At 35.4% G+C, this 23,110-nt stretch overlaps 1 protein-coding gene across 1 annotated transcript in view; it reads right to left on the bottom strand.

Annotated features, from left to right (window-relative positions):
- Positions 1-309: 309 nt before the first annotated feature.
- Positions 310-23,110, bottom strand: part of CHIC1 (cysteine rich hydrophobic domain 1) — a 73,971-nt gene continuing 51,170 nt past the window's right edge. The window contains exons 4-6 of the mRNA XM_080795441.1: positions 8,711-8,767; positions 8,398-8,457; positions 310-7,010 (exon numbers count right to left, since the gene is read on the bottom strand). Coding sequence (XP_080651567.1) covers positions 6,960-7,010; positions 8,398-8,457; positions 8,711-8,767 — 168 coding nt within the window. The 3' untranslated portion in view covers positions 310-6,959. The remainder of the gene's footprint in view (positions 7,011-8,397; positions 8,458-8,710; positions 8,768-23,110) is intronic.

Genomic DNA, 23,110 nt, shown 5'->3' with positions numbered 1-23,110 from the left:
CTAATATTACATGCTCATTAGCTTGAGTAGTAAATCAAGTAGATGTTAACACTTGAATTTTTTTAATAACAAACTGTTGACAAGAGAGTCAAAACTTTTGCCAAGTAGCTTCACATCATAACATTTCTTTCACTTCAAAAATATGCTTATTGAGGGTTTTGGAGGGGAGAGGGGTGAGGGGTTGGGTGAACCTGGTGGTGGGTATTATGGAGGGCATGTATTGCATGGAGCACTGGGTGTGGTGCATAAACAATGAATTTTGGAACACTGAAAAGAAATAAAATTTTAAAAAATATGCTTATTAAGGTGTAACATCACTTTTAATTTTGTAGTTCGCAGGTAGGCATGCAAAGTAGTTTAGAAACAAATTCCTACTTAGGCAAATACTAAACAATGGGCACCACAAAGGCCCCTAAAGCTAAAACACAGCATGAATTACAGGATCAGACATAATACTAGCAAATGCAAGAAGAAGAGGCAATATGCAAAATACAATTTTTAAAAAGAAGCCTTAGGTAACTACCTTAGAATGATGAAAACAGAAGTGAAGGAAGAAAGGAAGATGCACCGAAGAATACAGAATTCATTAACATAGTTTTGCACTTTATTGTAATTTTGCATCCTGAGATAATAAAATTTTATATCTGACAAGTGAACAACAGAAGCAGCAGTGAAAGTTTCAGAGAGGCAGGTGTCCTTCATTTTGGCACAGCTGTATATAGGTTGAGTTCTTTCAGGGGAGTCACTCTCAAACATGGGAGAAAAAGAAATTCATTCCACAGGCTATGTAACAATACAAGATGCACGAATGTTCTTGGTTTGAATGGACATATCCACTTTTATTCTTTTCTGGTAAAGCTGTCCCAATAGGAATCCTCTGCCAAAAAGTAGAAATCCTAGGCTTTTCAAATAGATGTTTTGATCAATGCCCATTTTCCAGCTACCAGCATTTCCTGTTTTTGCAGCTGAGATTCATATTTGTATGTGGTTAGTCATGGAAGGCAAACTAGCTTGTAGATTATATAATTTCAAACACTTGTAATCTGTTCAAAGTTCAGGCATTAAAATAATTTTACACTATCTGCTTACTAGAAAAATGGAAAATTAAGAAAATTAAGCCAAGATAAAAGCAACAAAATAAGCAGGAATAAAGGACATTTGAGAAATTATTGCCTAGACTCATAATGAGTTTATACACAGAACTACTTTGAGACTCAGAAGTTGATATTTACTCCAATGCTAGAACATATAAAACTGTCCACATCTGCAATCCTATGTGTGTATATATAATTTACAAATACATACTCAAATAAATTAACTCAGTTATCCTGAAACAGAAGAGAACAGAAAGCAAATTCTAACCTGAAGTTATACAGGCCAATCTAATACACCGCCCCCCCCACACAAATTAACTCAGTTATCCTGAAACAGAAGAAAAGAAAGCAAATTCTAACCTGAAGATATACAGGCCAATTTAATCAACACACACACACACACACACACACACACACACACACACACACACACAAATATACACACATATCTAGCATTTTGTTATTTAGGGACTGGGTAAGTAACTTGGGGAGAGGGTCAAATAATCAATAATCTTAGCTTCTTTGTAAAAGTGGTTTTCAACATTTTCACCATAAGCATCCCTTTTTATTCCCTCCCCATGTTTTGAAGAATTTTATTTACTAAACTGCATGTAATAATAGGCTTTTTCATTCTTTTATTAATCAAAAGCAGAACTGTCATTTGCAACTTCTGATTAGTGTGTGATAACCAGTGTTATGTTAGGCAGGATTGAAAAAATATAAGTAAAATGCGTGGAAAATCAATGTCTTAATTGGCTTATGTGGCAGAAATATAGGTAAATGTATGCTTTCTAGTATATTTTTTGAAATATTAAGAAAAAGGTTCAAGGATGCCCCCTGCAATCTTTATCTGTCCCAAGTTGGGAACCACTGGTTTACGTCCACCTGCTTTTCCTCCCTAAGTCAAGTATTAACGTAACACAATTACTCATGTTAACATATAGGGGGTTAATAACAAAATTTACTACTGACAAAATAGATTAACTGCAACACTCATTCTGTAGAGTTTGACTGAGAAAGAAAACATAACAACATAGATTTAAAGGAATCTATTTAGAAATTACAAAATTATGATATCCAGTATATCTTTCAGTGAACTTTAAAAGCGCATTAATATATGAAAGAAAAATCCTCAATTCCCCTGTGAGGTAGGCCCAGATTATTGTCCCCACTTCCAAAATGAGGACATGAGGTACAGAGGAATTAAGCAGCAGAACTAAGAATTAAACCAGAAGTGATGTGTGTTTGAGTTCCATACCACTTTTCTTTCTATCTAGTATCAATTTGTTCCTATAGATCTTTTTGAGGATATGGAACCTAGTAAGACACTGAAGCAGATATTGGATAGGATATGAACAATTTTCACATCAATGTCAAAGTGGTCCTCCCATATCTCCATTGTTGTCACAGTTATAATTCTTGCCTTGATACCAAATGCATAGTCAGATTCCACATATGCAAAACCCATAGATCTTAGCCTTTAATTCCTAGGGAAACTGCATTTCTTTTTATTACCATAGAGGGGCTGAGGTCTAGCAGGTATCAGGTTCTTTAGTCTGTGTGACATAAACACACATCAGTTAGGAGTCAGTTGGCAAATCAAACATTTACTGTGTGCAAGGCACTGTGAGAATTTCCACCAAGGGCAGTAGATCTGAGAAAAATCATTCTGGGACTCTGTAGAGTAAGAATTTCCTAAGGATTCCTAGAATCACAGAATGTTAGTTTTTCTCTAATTTTCTGTCCAGCTCTAGGTTCAACCCCATGATTTTACAGATGAAGAGACTGACATGTAATTTATGTGACTTGGCCAAAGCCCATAATATTAGGTCATTTCCTCATTATAGTAAGAAGCTGACAAAGTCCACAGAAAATGGAATATATTCTCAGGTTGCCATCGTGAAAATGAAAAGGCTGGCTCAGAATCAAAAGAGAGAAATTTGGGGCAAGATAAGTATATACATATCCTGTCTTTTTTTAGTCTCCATGTTACATGAACAAGTAGTATTAATAAAATCTATTCCTTTTCTGTGGAAAATTCCCCAATAGTTCACCATTTAAAGGAATCCAAACAATCAGACAATTGTTGCAAAATGAATTTTTTAAAGCAGAATTTTATAGGCATAAGGGAAGTGACTTAACTTCAATGAATTTGGGCATGTTATAATCAAATTAGCAAACATATTTCCATATGTGAAAATGCTCCAGTTAAACAAGTGTATATAATTTCTATATTCTCCTAAGCCAACACAGTTAATTCTGATGAAATGTTATTTGGGGCTTTATGTTCGAGTAGTGAGGTTTGATTTTAAGCGGTGGTTTATGTGTAAACAAAATTAAAGTGCTAATAATTTTTGAAACTCTTAATACATTTGGAAAAATGCTATTTGTTCTAAGCCTTACAAATGTTATGAGCATGGAACTTCATTCAAATTATGAAAAAATAAGAATAAATTTCATTAAAAATGGTAGAGTGCTAAATGTTAACACAGATAAATTGATCACATATTAGTGCTTACAGATCATAATATAAATAGTATGTACATTAAATACTTAAGTGGATTTTGGTAGGGCTTTAATCAAAGACCACTGTTCTTCCAGAACCATGTAAATTATATATTCACTAGCATTAGAATTATACCAGTTTTTTAAGTGATTGATAGTCCTGTTCTGTAATGCTTTATCACTAACATATGATTGGGAGAAAACTAGGAAACAGCCTTTGAATAATAAATAGAAGAAATATGCTAATGAAATATTCTTATACTTGAAAAGGATGGTTTTAAATCTAATGATCTGTCAATTCATCCATTTTGTTTCCTTCAACATAAAATGTTACCTTTGTTCAAAAAAGACAAGGCACTTCTCCATCTTCTTCTAATGTTTGACTACAATGATCTCTTTCTTAAATTAATATCATGGGTAGGAGGGAACAAAAAGTAGTCGAAAAAGGTTAGGCCTTAATTTCATTTTATACATAATTTAGGTTTTTAAAGGGGGCTCTGGGGATGGAGATATGTAATGAAACGTTAGAGAAGGAACAGTTTTAACTTGTGACTTTAAAGCTTTGTGAGATTTAGATACTTTGGCAAATACATGTTGTTTTCTCTGGAACCTACCACAGCAGGTTTCATAAAAGAATATCACGTAAAAAAGAAATTCACAATTACTTTTTTCAACCTAAAACAGCTTTCATAAACATATTCTAACAACTTAATAGAAATAACCAAGTATGTTTCACCCTAAGGATAAAAGAAAAAGAGGTCAGTGGGGGAGGAATTATGACCACACAGTGTGCTTTGTCATTTCATCATTCACTGTTGCCAATTTCACTGAAAAGAAAACACCCTCTAAAACATAAATCCATACTTGATTTTATTAAGAAACTCTTGCTTTTCTTGTAATACTTAGGAAAAAAAAATACCCTCCTCCAAAGCATTCCAAAATACCCAACTGGTAGTTAGCCCCTTACACAGGAAAATAGTTTGAAAAAGCATTCATATAAGAAAGAAAAAAGAAAGTTTGGTATTATCTGAGTAGTTCAAGAAAATAAGATGAATCAACCAGCATAATGAACAATGAAACAATAAATTTAAAAGTAATTAGAGTAGGTTTTTAAATTAAGTTTACAAATGCTGGCAAATGATTTTAATGACAAATACTATTGTAACTTAAGTTATATTCTGTCACCGTCAGATGCACTTTATTTCTGTCTCAATATTTGTTTCATGGAAACAATTCACCACTTCTTGCTGTTCTTTGAGCAAAACCAAGTGTGATTTATACATGGCAGAAAAAGTTATGATAACCAAATTCTAAATATACAGAAAAAATGAGATTTTAAGGATTGACACTTAAAATTACTCTATCATTGCTAATTAGAAATTTTGTATTATTCTGGAGATCAATTTTGGTATTAAACAGTCACAGTTTGAAGCATAAACCTGATGATATTAGCTGGAGCATAAACCACAGATAGAATTTTTCCCTGACCTTAGCTATAAAACAAGACATTTGGTATGCATTTTCAGAGGTTTCCACCTTGTCTATAAAAATACATATTTAATTTTGCAGCAGACAGACAAATGGTATTTTCAGGCACACATATTAAAAGTTAGAGATTCCGGGTAGCTTGGTGGTATAGGGGTAATGAGACCCTACAGAGGGAGATGGAAAAGTGTGCAAACAATTATTGTCATATATCAAAAAGTGTCTCTTTTTTTCCTCTTCTTTTACTGGTCCAGGACTATGGATTTCAAATTAGGCATAAATTTTAAAATACTTGACTTTGTATGAAAAAATGACTGTTCTCTTCACTGCGATAAATGTCTAAAAATTTTTTACTCTAGTTAAGAGTAAGATGACAAATAGGATATTTCTGAGTCTCAGATTCTTTTAATTTATTTTTAGCAATAGGAATTACAAATAATGCCTATATACAGGCATACATTCGCAGTTGAAATAACACAACATAAAGCTTTATACTTATGCTAAAAATTCAAAATAAGTGTGGTATTATCATTCATCTTGTGAAGAGGAAAAGAAAAATAGGTATATATAAATGAAAAGGCTACATGTGTGGTGAATTTATAAACTAATATACTTTTGTCTAAGTACTTGTCTTTCCTTATTAATAATATCCAAATGTTTAAAAAAGATCCTCAAAAAATAAAGAATATTTTTATCAATTATGAATCAGCTACTATATATTCTTTAGGTACAGCTTCTTAATTAGCTCTCTCTCTTTCCCAAAGCAGAATATCAGAACTTCAAAAAGGGATTAGTGTGGCTTACATGAGGATCTAGACACCTCCCAAGAATGTGAAATCTTGAAACACTCCTTAAAGATCATAATTGTGTGTATTTTCAAGTGAGGGAAAGGACACATAAAAGGCAGTAAATAAGGACAGTGAAGCTGTGAAATGTGTTGGATGTCAAATGAATTTTTTGGGGAGTGGGAGTGGAGGACAAAATGGTAATTACTGAATTAAATGGAAAAACTAAGGTTCTTGGTTTCAGGTGCAATGCAGAATATCTCAGATAATGATTTCAAATTCAATCCACTCATTACAAAGGGCAATCCTGCCCTACACCTGAAATTTTTAACAAACTCATTATGGCTCTGCCATAAAACAGCATGTTAACAGTCTATACATTCAAGAGGATGCTTGCAAACTTCATTCATATTTAAATCTATGTAGATTTGTTGGCAATACAGTAAGAGTAATATTACGTTCTGTAAACCATGGCATATCACATTTTATGTTATGCAAAGAGACAATATTTACAAGTCTTTTAAGAGTTTAAATATTTTATCCACTAACATAAGTGATAATTTAGCAAAGTGCAGGACAAAACCAGTGCTATTAATTGCATGTCCTTTAAAAGCAAGTAAGAGTAAAACCATTTCTAAAAGCTACCAAAAGCTTATTTACTTATGTCCAGTAAGGGATTACAGAGCATTAAGTAGCCTAGAAAAATGATGCATATTTAGAAACAGTGAGTATGAAAATTATAAGGCAGCATGCTCAGAACAAATTTTTGTTTTTGTTTTTTAAACACCGGCACTGATGATTTATCTTTAGTGGCAACTATATATATACATATATGTCTCTGTATGTGTATTTATTTAAAAATATAGAGTGCAAAACACAAGCTTCATTAACAAAAAAAAGATGTGCAAATTTTCTTCTTAAACCAACACAAATAAAAGAGTAAGGAGAATATTCTAAAGAATAATAATAATAAGAAGAAATAAGGAATAAGTTGAACACAGCAAAGGAGACCATCTTCATTCCAAAATCATCTACAAGGCACTAAGGGTAGGAAATGACAAGTAACACAGAAGTGACTGAATAAAATTCCTCAGTCAGGTCGGAATATGGGATATTTTGGTAAGAATTCTATTAGTATTACCTGTAAAATAAAAACAAACAGAATATATTGACAAAATAATTTTTATTTGCTAGAACCCAGAAAGTCTATAATCACTTTTCACAGGATGTACTTTGGTCCTCTAGTATAAAGTAAGCAAAATATATAAAAAAATAAATATATAAAATACATAAATATATAAAACAGTTATAAAAAGAATTTACTATAACTTATCATTAGATTGGCAATTAAATCAAATTGGCAAACATAACTACTTATTGTAGCTAACAGTTTCTATGACCTAATTCATGTAATTATTTGTTTAGGTGCAGAAAAGCAAACCGTCTTACATTATTATCTCCATCCATCTATACTTCCTCTCACCCACCTTTTTTTTTCTTTTGACAAAGTAGAAGGGATTAAAACTGTGTCTTACAGATTAGAAAAAATACCTTTATCTATATTACATCTATATATTTTTCAGTTAAAGCAGCTGATATTGGTTATTACCATCTTTTACAAGTTGTCTGTAAAATATAATGAAACATCCAAATGGATTAAAACATTTTAATTAAAGACTGAAAATATAACAATAAAAACAAAAAATATTCATAAACTATATAAATTTATATGCTAACTTATATTTAGATATATGTTCTATATATATATTATTTACAAATTTAATGTGTAAATTTATAATACTTTATATAAGGTTTTATCTATAGTGCATTTTAGATTTGTGGTCATTTGCACATTTTTCCCCCTAGCTATTCAAAATGGAGAAAAATGGCACAATAATCCTTATTTATGATATGGAAATGGAATGTTTACATAGTGTGTATATATATGTGTATATATATATGTCAGCAATTTGAAGTTTAGATAAGTTTCATATTCTTTTGAATGTTTATGATGCTGAAGTTATCACATTGGTTATAGGTAAATTTGTGTTTTGCGATTAAGACTGCATAGCTTTTGGTAAAAAAAAAAAATAAGAGCCTATCATTTCTTTATTTAAAATTAAGTGTTAGCTAAGACAAAAAGCCAGGAACATGAATTCAGAAGTCAATTCCTATTTTATGCAAGTTTTGTCAAGATCACATTTAGAAATATTTTGTTCAACAGCAGTTGTGCTCATTATCATATGTGATATTCTGCACCTATGTGAAAAGATTAAGGTTGGGCAATGTTTTCATTGCAGCATACTAGCTGACATTTTTCTCAGATCTAAGTAATTACTAGCTTTTAAGATATTTTATGTTGGCTACAAATGTAAGGAAGATGGAAGGAAACCTCTATGTTCCAATGGACAGAAGTTTAGGCTAAGGAGAAAAAAAACGTAGAAAGAACTGACAAATGAAAAGCACAGTAAAATGTACCATTTAGAATGGAATCCAAAAAAAGTAACTAAAAACAACTGCATACTTACATACTCCATCATATTGCTAGTTTCGCATTTCCTTTTAGTCAACTTCCAGTGCAAAGCAAGCTAAGAAAGTACAGTTAAGAATTTCGATATCAATTTATATTAATTATTACCTATAACATTTGAATAAATCACCGAGAACCATCCAGGAAAAAGCATAAAACACATAAAATAGCATTTAAAATAACTTGTAAAGAATACATATTAAAAGTGAATATTCTCTAATCCATTCTTTTATGGCCTGAAAAATTCCCATCTTATCAATTTAATAATGCAAATATATAAGTGGGGCACTTATTTGCTTAAACTTTCTTACCTTGTGATATAATCTGTTATTTTCCCATTCTAATAATTTCTGAATTGATCTTCTGGTCTAAGAGGAAGAATCAGACTTTGTTACAAGATGAACTGAAGAACTTTGTAAACTATGTGTATATTTTTCTGCTTGTTAGTAAAATCCAATTATCTTCTCTTGTTGTTTTTGCATTAGAAATCAGAAAAAAAGCAATGTAACTGACAGAAACTGCCAAAAGAGGAGTAATATTTTGAGCAATTATTATACTGTTATTGTAAGATCTCTTTCTCTCCCTCTTCACACAGCCACGCGTATATATGGGATTTTAATATATATTTTTCAAAATGAAATACGTACAAACTGTTCTGTGTTGTGAGTCCATTTACTGGACTACTATGAAATCATTACTGATACAGCTAGTAGTCCACTTATGGACCTAATCTTGACTTTCACATATCTTTTCATAGGGTTACTTTTTCAATATACATGCAATATACCAAGTTAACCTGAGTCCTCACAGAAAGTCTTCCTGTAAGAGCTCCTAGCACAAATGCCTGGCATACGGTAGTCACTCCAGATCTACAAGTTGAATAAAGCAAGCCAACATATATCAGAATTTCCACTGAAAAGAACATGTTAAAAACAGCTAATCAGAAAACTTTATTTAGAGGAAAAACGGTAAATGAGAAGCAGCACTGTCCTAAACAAGGGGACAGAGACTGAATTTCTCCATTGTAGTGCACATATGTTGTAGGGAGGAAGAAAAGTTAATTAAAATTAAGTTAAAGTCTACTATTAATTTAACTTAATTAACTTAATTAATTAATTAAATTAAGTTAAAGTCTACTATGCATTTTCAACTCTTATTTGGAAGAGTTTTGTTAGGTTTCTGATAAAGAAGTCATGGTTAAAATTTAAAACTACTCCTTAAAATTGAACGATTTACAAACCCGTATCTGAAATGGTTTCCAAAGCACCAACTTAGATACTATTCCATTTGTGGAACTATGTCAGTTAACAATCAATGGCAATTATATTCAGTTCATTCACAGTAGGTCAGAATGACAACAATGCCAGCTGGAGTGCACCATGGGGTTACTGTACTTGATAGAATCTCTAAACAAAATCAGATGGGTAACAAAGAAACTGAATTAGTAATTATAAATCTTTTCCCAAAGAAAAAGTCAGGCCCAGATGGTTTCAACGATGAGTTCTACCAAACAGTTAAAGAAGAAATCATACCATAGCAATAAACACAAACTCAACAAAATACTAGCAAACTGAATCTAACAACATATGAAAAAGATTATACATCAACCAAGTGGAATTTATCTGAGGAACACAAAAATAAATTGCTGCAATACATTATATTATAGAATAAAGGACAAAAAAATGACATGATCATCTTAACAGATTTAAAAAAGGCTTTGAACAAAATCCAATATCCATTCATTATAAAAATCCTTAAAAATTAGGAATAAATATGAACTTCCTCAACCTGACAAAGGGCATCTATGAAAAAACTACAGCTAATATACTTAATGAAGAGAGGCTGTTTTCCTCTTAAGATCAGGAAAAAGACAAGAATGTCTCCTCCCCCTACTTTTATTCAACTGTATGAGAAAATTATTCGAGTGTACTAGAAAGAATAGGGAGGGCAATTAGACAAAAATAAGGACTAAAAGGCATCCAGATTGGAAATGAAAAAGTGAAACTGTCTTCATTTGCAGACATGACCTTGCATAGAGAAAACACTAAGGAATCTGAAACCATGCTCCATAGGGTTAATGAAGTTAAAACTGTCACTAGCAAGACCCTCACTGACTATCCCTTCTTCACAAGAATGCTAACCTTAACCTTTTAGAGGCAAACAGGAAGAGCTCGGGCAGGCTTAGACCAGTTTGAGCTTGACCAAGGACTCACACCTGCGGAGATGGACCACGGAGTGTCCACAGTAGCTTCTACCTCATTATAATATCTGCTCAAGGAGGAATACAAACCTCATCAGCATAACATACAATGCATTACAGGCATATTTCCTAAATATGTGTATATGACGTTATACCTCTACATGCAATGAAAAATCCCTCCCTTTTCTGAATATTCATCCTGTACCTAAATAAAAGAAATCTATTTACCCCCACTCAGGAGTCATGGCTTTGGAAGTTATTCCCCACGATTTTCTTATTTGTTGAAGTAAAGTTTTGTGTGACAACTCCACCTGATGTAGTCTCTATCTGTAATTTCCCAAGGAGTGAACTTACTTTAGTTATTAGGTTACAAATCTACTAAAACATTACTAGAATAAGTCAGCAAGTTTGCAGGAAACAAGATTTTGGTAGGTAGAATTCTGGCTCCCAAGATCTTCACCTCCTGGAGTTACACCTGTGAATATGCTACATTATGTTGCAAAAGGGTGTTGCAGATGTAACTCAAGGTACTAATTATTTGGCTTTAAAATAGAGGGAGATTATTTTAGATTACTTTGGTGGACCCAATGTGATCTCAAGGGCCCTTAAAAGTAGAGAACTTTTTCTGGCAGATGAAAGGACACTCAGTGATCTGAAGCAAGAGAAGAACTCAAACCACCACGGTTAGCTTTAAGACAGAGAGGCCACACGGAAAGTATAAGGGCATGATTTATGCAAAAATCTGAGGGAGTTTGGAAGCAAATTCTTTCCCAGAATCTCTAGAAAGGAATACAGACAGCCCTGCCATCACCTTAACTTTGGCCTTGTGAGATCTTAACATGAAAACTATTTTAAACCATTAAATTTGTTACACTAGATAGAAAAATAACATGAGGCTCAACCTGTAAAAAAAAACAATTGTATTTGTATACACTAGTAATGAACAATCTGAAAATGAGAGTAACAGGCCATTTACAATAGAATTAAGAATATATTTAGAACTAAATTTAACGAAAGAAGTATAAGACTTGTAAACTGAAAACTAAAAATATCGCTAAAATACATTAAAGAAGAGGTAAATAAATGGAGAGATATCCTATGTTCATGAATCAGAAGACTCATGGAATAGCATTCGCAACAATGGTGCTGGGACAATTGTATATCCAAAAGAAAAATTATGAACTCAGATACCTATCTCACAGCATGCACGAAAATTAACTCAAAATGGATCAAAGAGCGGGGAGGAGTCAAGATGGTGGAGAAGTAAGCAGGCTGAGACCACATGGGGTAGCAGGAGATCAGCTAGATAGCTTATCTAATCATTGTGAACACCTACAAATCCAACGGGAAATCGAAGAGAAGAGCAACAATTCTAGAAACAGAAAATCGATCACTTTCTGAAAGGTAGGACCTGCGCGGAGAAGTGAATCCAAAGCGTCGGGAAGATAGACCTCGGGGGGAGGGGCCGGCTCCCGGCAAGCGGCGGAGCAACGGAGCACAAAATCGGGACTTTTAAAAGTCGGCTCCACTGGGAGACATCGCTTCAGAGGCTAAACAGGGGGAAAACCCAGGCAGGGTCAGCATAACCCCAGGACCCGCGGGGTCACAGAAGGACCGGGTGTCTGAGTGCCGCAGAGCTCGCAGGTATTAGAGCGGAGAAGCCGGCTACAGCGACAAAGCCGAGGAGTGAGCTCTCAGCCTGGGGTTACCTTGTGCCGGTCGCAGGCTGGGTGGGCTCGGGGCGCGGCTGGAGGCCAGGGAGACGGAAGCGACCGGGCGCTTTTCTCCAGGTTTCAGCAATTGACTGCTTTCCTCAAGGGGAGACTGCAGGCCAGGGAGGCGGGGCGGTTGGGTGCTTTTCTCTGAGGGCGCACTGAGGAGCAGAACCCCAAGCTCTCGGCTCCTCCGGGCGGAGAGATTGGGAGGCGGCCATCTTCATTCCCGTCCTCCGGAACTCTATGGAAAGCGCTCAGGGAACAAAAGCTCCCGAAAGCAAACCCGAGTGGATTACTTAGCCCGGCCCCTGGCAAGGGCAGTGCAATTCCGCCTGCGGCAAAGACACTTGAGAATCACTACAACAGGCCCCTCCCCCAGAAGATCAACAAGAAACCCAGCCAAAACCAACTTCAGTCACCAAAAACAGCGGAATTCCACAGCAGGAGAAAGCAAATCTTATCTGGACAAAATGACAAGGCGGAAAAACTCACGTCAAAAAAAAAGAACAAGAGGCCGTACGGAAGGCTGGAGACCTAATCAATACGGACATTGGTAACATGACAGATCTAGAGTTCAGAATGACAATTCTCAAGGTTCTAGCCGGGCTTGAAAAAGGCATAGAAGATATTAGAGAAACCCTCTCCGGAGAGATAAAAGCCCTTTCTGGAGAAATAAAAGAAGTAAAATCTAACCAAGTTGAAATCAAAAAAGCTATTAATGAGGTGCAATCAAAAATGGAAGCTCTCACTGCTAGCATAAATGAGGCAGAAGAAAGAGTGATATAGAAGACCAAATGACAGAGAATAAAGAAGCTGAGCAAAAGAGAGACAAACAAATACTGGACCACGAGGAGAGAATTCGAGAGATAAGCGACACCATAAGATGACACAACATTAGAATAATTGGGATTCCAGAAGAAGAAGAAAGAGAGAGGGGAGCAGAAGGTATATTGGAGACAATTATTGGAGAGAATTTCCCTAATATGGCAAAGGGAACAAACATCAAAATCCAGGAGATGTTAAGAACGCCCCTCAAAATCAATAAAAATAGGTCCACACCTCGTCACCTGATAGTAAAATTTACAAATCTTAGTGACAAAGAGAAAATCCTGAAAGCAGCCCAGGAAAATAAGTCTGTAACATACAAGGGTAAAAACATTAGATTGGCAGCAGACCTATCCACAGAGACCTGGCAGGCCAGAAAGAACTGGCATGATATATTCAGAGCACTAAACGAGAAAAACATGCAGCCAAGAATACTATATCCGGCTAGGCTATCACTGAAAATAGAAGGAGAGATAAAGAGCTTCCAGGACAAACAAAAACTGAAAGAATTTGCAAACACCAATATTTCTCTATAGGAAATATTGAAAGGGGTCCTCTAAGCAAAGAGAGACCCTAAAAGTAGTAGATCAGAAAGAAACAGAGACAATATACAGTAACAGTCACCTTATAGGCAATACAATGGCAGTAAATTCATATCTCTCAATAGTTACCCTGAATGTTAATGGGCTAAATGGCCCCACCAAAAGACACAGGGTATCAGAATGGATAAAAAAACAAAACCCATCAATATGCTGCCTACAAGAAACTCATTTTAGACCCGAAGACACCTCCAGATTTAAAGTGAGGGGGTGGAAAACAATGTACCATGCTAATGGACATCAGAAGAAAGCTGGGGTGGCAATCCTTATATCAGATCAAGTAGATTTTAAGCCAAAGACTATAATAAGAGATGAGGAAGGACACTATATCATACTCAAAGGGTCTGTCCAACAAGAAGACCTAACAATCTTAAATATCTATGCCCCTAACATGGGAGCAGCCAACTATATAAACCAATTAATAACAAAATCAAAGAAACACATTGACAGTAATACAATAATAGCAAGGGACTTTAACACTCCCCTCACTGAAATGGACAGATCATCTAAGCAAAAGACCAACAAGGAAATAAAGGCCTTAAATGACACACTGGACCAGATGGACATCACAGATATATTCAGAACATTCCATCCCAAAGCAACAGAATATACATTCTTCTCTGGTGCACATGGAACATTCTCCAGAATAGACCATATCCTGGGTCATAAATCAGGTCTCAATCGGTACCAAAAGATTGAGATCATTCCCTGCATATTTTCAGACCAGAATGCTCTGAAGCTAGAACTCAATCACAAGAGGAAATTTGGAAAGAACGCAAATACATGGAGACTAAACAGCATCCTTCTAAAAAATGAATGGGTCAACCAGGAAATTAAAGAAGAATTGAAAAAATTCATGGAAACAAATCATAATGAAAACACAACGGTTCAAAATCTGTGGGACACAACAAAGGCAGTCCTGAGAGGAAAATATATAGAGGTGCAAGCCTTTCTCAAGAAACAAGAAAGGTCTCAAATACACAACCTAACCCTACACCTAAAGGAGCTGGAGAGAGAACAACAAAGAAAGCCTAAACCCAGCAGGAGAAGAGAAATCATAAAGATCAGAGCAGAAATCAATGAAATAGAAAGTAAAAAAACAATAGAACAAATCAAAATTAGGAGCTAGTTCTTTGAAAGAATTAATAAGATTGACAAACCCCTGGCCAGACTTATCATAAAGAACAGAGAAAGGACGCAAATAAATAAAATCATGAATGAAAGAGGAGAGATTACAACCAACACCAAAGAAATACAAACAATTATAAGAACATACTACGAGCAACTCTACGCCAACAAATTTGACAATCTGGAAGAAATGGATACATTTCTAGAGACATATAAACTACCACAACTGAACCAGGAAGAAATAGATAACCCGAACAGACCCATAACCAGTAAGGAGATTGAAACAGTCATCAAAAATCTCCAAACAAACAAAAGTCCAGGACCAGACGGCTTCCCAGGGGAATTCTACCAAACATTTAAAGAAGAATTAATTCCTATTCTCCTGAAACTGTTCCAAAAAATAGAAATGGAAGGAAAACTTCCAAACTCATTCTATGAGGCCAGCATCACCTTGATCCCAAAACCAGACAAGGATCCCACCAAATAAGAGAATTACAGACCAATATCCTTGATGAACACAGATGTGAAAATTCTCACCAAAATACTGGCCAATAGGATCCAACAGTACATTAAAAGGATTATTCACCACGACCAAGTGGGATTTATTCCAGGGCTGCAAGGTTGGTTCAACATCTGCAAATCCATCAATGTGATAAAATACATTAATAAAAGAAAGAGTAAGAACCATATGATATTCTCAATAGATGCTGAAAAAGCATTTGACAAAGTGCAGCATCCCTTCCTGATTAAAACTCTTCAAAGTGTAGGGATAGAGGGCACATACTTCAATACTACCAAAGCCATCTATGAAAAACCCACTGCAAATATCATTCTCACTGGAGAAAAACTGAAAGCTTTTCCACTAAGGTCAGGAACACGGCAGGGATGTCCGTTATCACCACTGCTGTTCAACATAGTACTAGAAGTCCTAGTCTCAGCAATCAGACAACAAAAAGAAATTAAAGGCATCCAAATTGGCAAAGAAGAAGTCGAACTATCACTCTTTGCAGATGATATGATACTATATGTGGAAAACCCAAAAGGCTCCACTCCAAAACTGCTAGAACTTGTACAGGAATTCAGTAAAGTGTCAGGATATAAAGTCAATGCACAGAAATCAGTCGCATTTCTTTACACTAACAACAAGACAGAAGAATGAGAAATTGAGGAGTCAGTCCCATTTACAATCGCACCCAAAACCATAAGATACCTAGGAATAAATCTAACCAAAGAGGCAAAGAATCTATACTCAGAAAACTATAAAGTACTCATGAAAGAAATTGAGGAAGATACAAAGAAATGGAAAAATATTCCATGCTCATGGATTAGAAGAACAAATATTGTGAAATGTCTATTCTACCTAAAGCAATCTACACATTTAATGCAATCCCTATCAAAATCCCATCCATTTTTTTTAAAGAAGTAGAACAAATAATCCTCAAATTTATATGGAACCACAAAGGACCTCGAATAGCCAAAGGAATATTGAAAAAGAAAGCCAAAGTCGGTGGCATCACAATTCCAGACTTCAAGCTCTATTACAAAGCTGTCATCATCAAGACAGTATGGTACTGGCACAAAAACAGACATATAGATCAATGGAACAGAATAGAGAGCCCAGAAATAGACCCTCAACTCTATGGTCAACTAATCTTCAACAAAGCAGGAAAGAATATCCAGTGGAAAAAAGACAGCCTCTTCAACAAATGGTGCTGGGAAAATTGGACAGCCACATGCAGAAAAATGAAATTGGACTATTTCCTTACACCACACACGAAAATAGACTCAAAATAGATGAAGGACCTCGATGTGAGAAAGGAATCTATCAAAATCCTTGAGGAGAACGCAGGCAGCAACCTCTTTGACCTCAACCGCAGCAACTTCTTCCTAGGAACATCGCCAAAGGCAACAGAAGCAAGGGCAAAAATGAACTATTGGGATTTCATCAAGATCAAAAGCTTTTGCACAGCAAAGGAAACAGTTAACAAAACCAAAAGACAACTGACAGAATGGGAGAAGATATTTGCAAATGACATATCAGATAAAGGGCTAGTATCCAAAATCTATAAAGAGCTTATCAAACTCAAAACCCAAAGAACAAATAATCCAGTCAAGAAATGGGCAGAAGACATGAACAGACATTTCTGCAAAGAAGACATCCAGATGGCCAACAGACACATGAAAAAGTGCTCCACATCACTTGGCATCAGGGAAATACAAATCAAAACCACAATGAGATACCACCTCACACCAGTCAGAATGGTTAAAATTAACAAGTCAAGAAATGACAGATGCTGGCGAGGATGCGGAGAGAGGGGAACCCTCCTACACTGCTGGTGGGAATGCAAGCTGGTGCAACCACTCTGGAAAACAGTGTGGAGGTTCCTCAAAAAACTGAAAATAGAGCTACCCTATGACCCAGCAATTGCACTACTGGGTATATATCCTAAAGATACAAACATGGTGCTCCGAAGGGGCACGTGCACCCGAATGTTTGTAGCAGCAATGTCCACAATAGCCAACCTGTGGAAAGAGCCTAGATGTCCATCAACAGATGAATGGATAAAGATGATGTGGTATATATATACAATGGAATACTATGCAGCCATCAAAAGACATGAAATCTTGCCATTTGCGACGACGTGGATGGAACTAGAGGGTATCATGCTTAGCGAAATAAGTCAATCGGAGAAAGACAACTATCATATGATCTCTTTGATATGAAGAAGTGGAGATGCAATGAGGGGGGGTTGGGGGGAGGTAGGAAAAGAAAAAAATGAAAAGATGGGATTGGGAGGGAGACAAACCATAAAAGACTCAATCTCAAAAAACAGACTGAGGGTTGCTGGGGGGAGGGGGGACGGGAGAGGGTGGTGGGGAAATGGACATTGGGGAGGGTATGTGCTATGATGAGTGCTGTGAAATGTGTAAACCTGGCGATTCACATACCTGTACCCCTGGCGATAAAAATACATTATATGTTTATTAAAATAAAAAAAATAAAATAAAACACCTCGTGCTAGCCCTAAAAAAAAAAAAAAGGATCAAAGACCTAACCATAAGAGGTGAAATTTTAAAACAACTATAGGAAAACACAGGAGTAAATCTTTGTGATCTTGAGTTAGGCAAAGCACCCTTAGATATGAAGCAAAAAGTACAAGCAAGAAAAATTTAAAAACGATAAATATGACCTAGTCAAAATTAAAAACTTTTGTGTGTCAAAGATACATTAAGAAAGTGAGAGCCCTTCCAGAATAGCCATGTGAGAACCTAAGGGAAATTTCTTCCTTGTAGAGATAACTATTAAATTGATCAAGTATTAGCAAGGATACTCAATCAAATGTTCCAGAGATTGATCAAAGGGATTATAACAGATTGACAAGTTATTTATTCAATAAAGTTATGGACAATAGCTAAGAACACTGGGAGGCCTTGGTAATAAAGCTAGGTAATACACCCATATCTCCATTGCTCTACATTGTGGAAGAACTATTTTAACAAGCTTGGGAGCTGTGTGGCAGGTGGTTCCCCATAGCTTCCAGCTCCCTGGAGTGGAACTGCTTTCCTGGGTAAGGGCAGCATCTACTTCCCTAATGCTAACTTCTACAAAATAGGCAAAACAGTTGGTGAAAAGTGCAGTCCCCCTTTCTGTCACATATCTGTATTGTGGGAAAGCTGATATATTTGGCTTGACAACTGAGTGGCAGTTGCCATCTTCTCAGCTTCCTAGGGTAGAAATATTCTGGGTAGATTTGACAGATAGTGACTATTAGCAGATCCTACCCTCCATGGCTCTGGGCTAAAAAAAATCCACAGCTAATATCATACCAAATAAGAAAAAAATCATAAATCATAAAATTATTCCAAAACCTGAGAGCTTTTCCTCTAAGACAGGAAAATTCCTCTAAGACAGGAAAAAGACAATGATGCCCACATTTATCACTTCTATTCAACACACTACTGGAAATTCTAGACAGGTCATGTTGGCAAGAAAATCAATAAAAGGCGTCTAAATTAAAAAGGAAGAAGAAAAACTATCTCTGTTTGTAGGTGATATTATTTTATATGTAGAAAACCCAAAAGAATGTACAAAAAAATCTGTTATAGCTAACAAACAAATTCAGCAGTGTTTCAGGATATGAAACCAACATGCAAAATTCAGTTGCATTTTTACTTTTTTAAAGATTTGATTTATTCATTTGACACAAAAAGAGAAAGAGAATGAGCCAGGGAGAAAGGCAGAGGGAGAGGGAGAAGTAGACTCCTTGCTGAGCAAGGAGCCTAATTTGGGGCTCAATTCAGGAACCCTGTGATCATGACCCGAGCTGAAGACAGATGTTTAACCGACTAAGCCACCCAGTTGCCCCCAAAATTCAGTTCCATTTCTATATAATAATAGTAAATAATTCAAAAAAGAAATTAAGAAAATAATTATATTTGCAGTAGCACCAAAAAGAATAAAATACTTAATAATAAACAAGCAAAGAGGTGAAAGATGTGCACACAGAAAATTACAAAACATTGTTAAATGAATTTAAAGACCTAAATAAATGTAAAGACATCCTGTGTTCATGGATTAGAAGACTTAATATTGCTAAGATGACAATATTATCCAAAATGATCTATAGATTCAATGCAATCCTTATCAGAATCCCAGTGACATTTTTATAGAAATAGAAAAACATCCTAAAATTCATATGGAATTAAGAGACCACTATTAGGCAGCAATCTTGAAAATGAAGAATATGAAGGACTCATATCTCCGGATTTCATAACTTAGTACAAAGCAATGGTAACCAAAAAAAAAAAATGGTATTGGAATAAAGACAGATATATAGACCAATGGAATAGAATAGAACCCAGAAATAAACCTTTGAATGTATACAGTCCACTGTTTTTCAACAAGAGTGCCTACCATTCAATGGGGGAAAGGAATAGTCTCCAATAAATGCTGCAAGGAAAACTGGATATCCACATGCAAAAGTATCAAGTTGGACCCTAAACTTACACCACATACAAAAATTAACTCAAAATGGATCAAAGAACCAAACATAAGAGTGAAAACTATAAAAGTCTGTGAAGAAAACATTGGAGACAATCTTCATAACATTGGATTTTGTAATTTCTTGGCCCCTGACACTGAAAGCATAGGCAAAAAAGGGGAAAATAGTTTAACTGGACTTCATAAAAATGAAGATCTTTTATGCATCAAATGACACTATCAGGAGAGTGAAACAATTATCTACATAATGGAAGAAAATATTTGCAAATAATCAGAATACATAAAAACTCCCCCAACTCAACAACAAATAAACAAATTAGTTGCAAAATGAACAAATTACCTATTATTAGAAATGGCCAAAAGTACATGTAAAAAGTCTTAACACAAGTCATTAGAGAAATGCAAAGCAAAATCACAGATACCACTTCACACCTATTAGAGTGGCAATTATCAATAAGAAGGAAAATAGCTAATGTTGGTGAGGATTTGCAGAAATTGGAATCTTTATGCATTACTGATGGGAATGTAAAATGGTGCAGCTCCAATGGAAAGTCTTTCTTTTTCTCAAAAAGCTAAACAATTACCATGTTTACATAGTCTATTCCTAGGTATACTTCCCAAAAGAACTGAAAGTATGGACTTGAATAGATATTTATGCAGCAATGTTAAATGCAGTATTATTCACAAAAGAAAAAGGTGGTGAGAATTCAGATGTCCATCAACTGATGAGTGGACAAACAATGTGGAATATATATAGAATGGACTGTTATTCAGCCATATAAAGGAATTCAGTTCTAAAACATGCTATGACATGGATGAACCTTGAAGACATTAAGCTAAGCAAAACAGTGTCAGGGCAAATACGGAATTACCCTATTTATATGAGGTATCCTAGGGTAGACAAATTTGCAGACACAGAAAGTAGATTAGAAGTTACCAGGGTCGGAGGGGAAGAGGAATGAGGAGTTATTATTTAATGACTACAGAGTTTCTGTTAAGGTAATGAAAGATGTGAAAATAGGTAATGGTAATAGTTATACAATATTGTGAATGTAATTAATGCCAATGAACACTTAAAATGGTAAACTTTATGTTATGTGTATTTTACCACTATAACACATTTTCAGAAAAATTCAGTAAACACAGTAGAAACCAAGAAACGATATCATTAGTTGACCAAAATATAAGAAATTTCTGTATGATATAGAGGACGCCACCCTCAAATGAAAAAACTGAAATTTAAAAAATGCCTGACTGCAGACATCTTGGTATGAAAGTATAGGAGCCTGAAAAAGAAGCAAAGATGAACTTGAAGTAACTTTAAATATGCACAGCAAGGAGGACAAGTGCACCAAAAAAAAAAAAAAAAAGGAATTAAGCTTCTTACAACAAAGGAATATAATATGCCATGCCATGACCAGAAATAAAAGAAATGAAATTACGATGTCAATGGCTCATTAGGTAGAAAATATCTACAAGGAGACAGAAATTATTAAGAAGAACCAAATGGAATTCTGGAGTTGAGGAGTACAAAACTGAAATAAAAGAACACAAAGTAGATTTGAATTAGAAGAATAATAAGTGAACTTGAAGACAGATCAAAAGATAATATGTAATCTCAAAGCACAGAAAAACAGAATGAAGGAAAATGAAAACAGCCTCAGAGAAATGTTACACATCATTAAGGGCACCAATACACATATACTGGGAGTACCATAAAAAGACAAGAGCAAAACAGAAGAGATATTTAATGCAATAATGGTAAAAACTTCTAAATTTAATGAAAAATATTTATCTACACATCTGGGAAGCTCAAGAGGTCCAAGCAGGAATAAACCATAAGGAGATCCATAGCAGATACATTATAGTATAATGTTGAAAAACAGAAAAACTGAAAATCATGAAAGCAGCAAGATGAAATGACTAATTACTTACATGGAAACTACAGTAAGATAAATAGATGACTTCTGATTAGAAACAATGTAGGGCAGAAGGCAGTTGGTAACAGACTGAAAGTGATGAAAGAAAAAAAGACTGTCGACTTTAGAAAATGAAGGTAATCCATTTAGGCATGTAAAGGCTTGGAAGTTATCTCTCCTGCCCACATATCAAGAAGGAAAAAAACAAAACAAAACCCTGGACCACCTGAAAACCAACTCCCCTTCGATTCATCAGAGAAGAGAGGTTGTAAAGACTGGAGAGTTACACAGATGGATACAAATAAGCACAATTTACCAGGGTAGAAACATAGGAGAGGGAACCAGGAGTGGGAACCAGGAGTAGGGTAGCAGGACCTGAACTTGACAAATTGCTGGAAGCTGGAAGCTCAGTGGGGACAAGTTTGAGAGTTAAAAATTCCAAAGAGGCCCAGTCTTGGGGAAGACTCCCACACTTTGAGTTTTATTACCAAAAGCCTTATCAGGTTCTCACAGTGATTGGAGAAAAATCCCTTCATCCTTCCAGTAGGGAAAGGGAAAGAACAGCCATTTTTAAATATTCCCAGAAGGGATGCCTGGGTGGTTCAGAGTTAAGTGTCTGCCCTTCAGCTCAGGTCATGATCCCAGGGTCCTGGGATTGAGTCCGGCATCAGGCTCCATGCTCAGTGGGGGACCTTGCTTCTCCCTCTGCCTGCCGCTCCTCCTGCTTGTGTTCTCTCGCTCTCTCTCTGACAAATAAATAAGTAAACCTTAAAAAAAAATATGCCCCAAACGTTCTGTTCTTAAAGACTGTTCTTAAGAGAAGCTATTGTACCAGAGCCTGACCAACCTTGGGGAAGGCAAAGACAGAACTCCAGCACCCTCCAGCCTTCCTGTCTCGCCTAAAGGGGAAAACAAAAAACTGGGAAGCACTTGTGAAGGGCACAGCTCAGGGGCACAGGGTCACTAAAAAACAGGCCAAATCATAGTACTACAGAATACTTCCAAGTCTTCCAACACCTTACCACTATGTCAGTAAGGTTTCTTATAATATGGGAATACAACTGAAAGAACTGTGCATCTCAGACAATATTTAAAATAAATAAGTCAGATGGATGAAAAGTACAGCATAAGGAATACAGTCAATAACACTTAGTAACTTTGTATGATGACAGATGGTAACTATACTTATTGTGGTAATAAGCATTGTGTAATGTAGAGAATTGTTGAATCACTATGCTGTACACTTGAAACTAATATAACATTGTATGTCATCTGTACTTCAAAAAACAAAACAAAACAAAAAAAACAGGCAGGAAGTGAAGA

This window comes from Martes martes (assembly GCF_963455335.1).
Source record: "Martes martes genome assembly, chromosome: X".
Classification (NCBI taxonomy): Eukaryota; Metazoa; Chordata; class Mammalia; order Carnivora; family Mustelidae; genus Martes; species Martes martes.
This window is presented reverse-complemented; position numbering and strand designations above follow the sequence as displayed.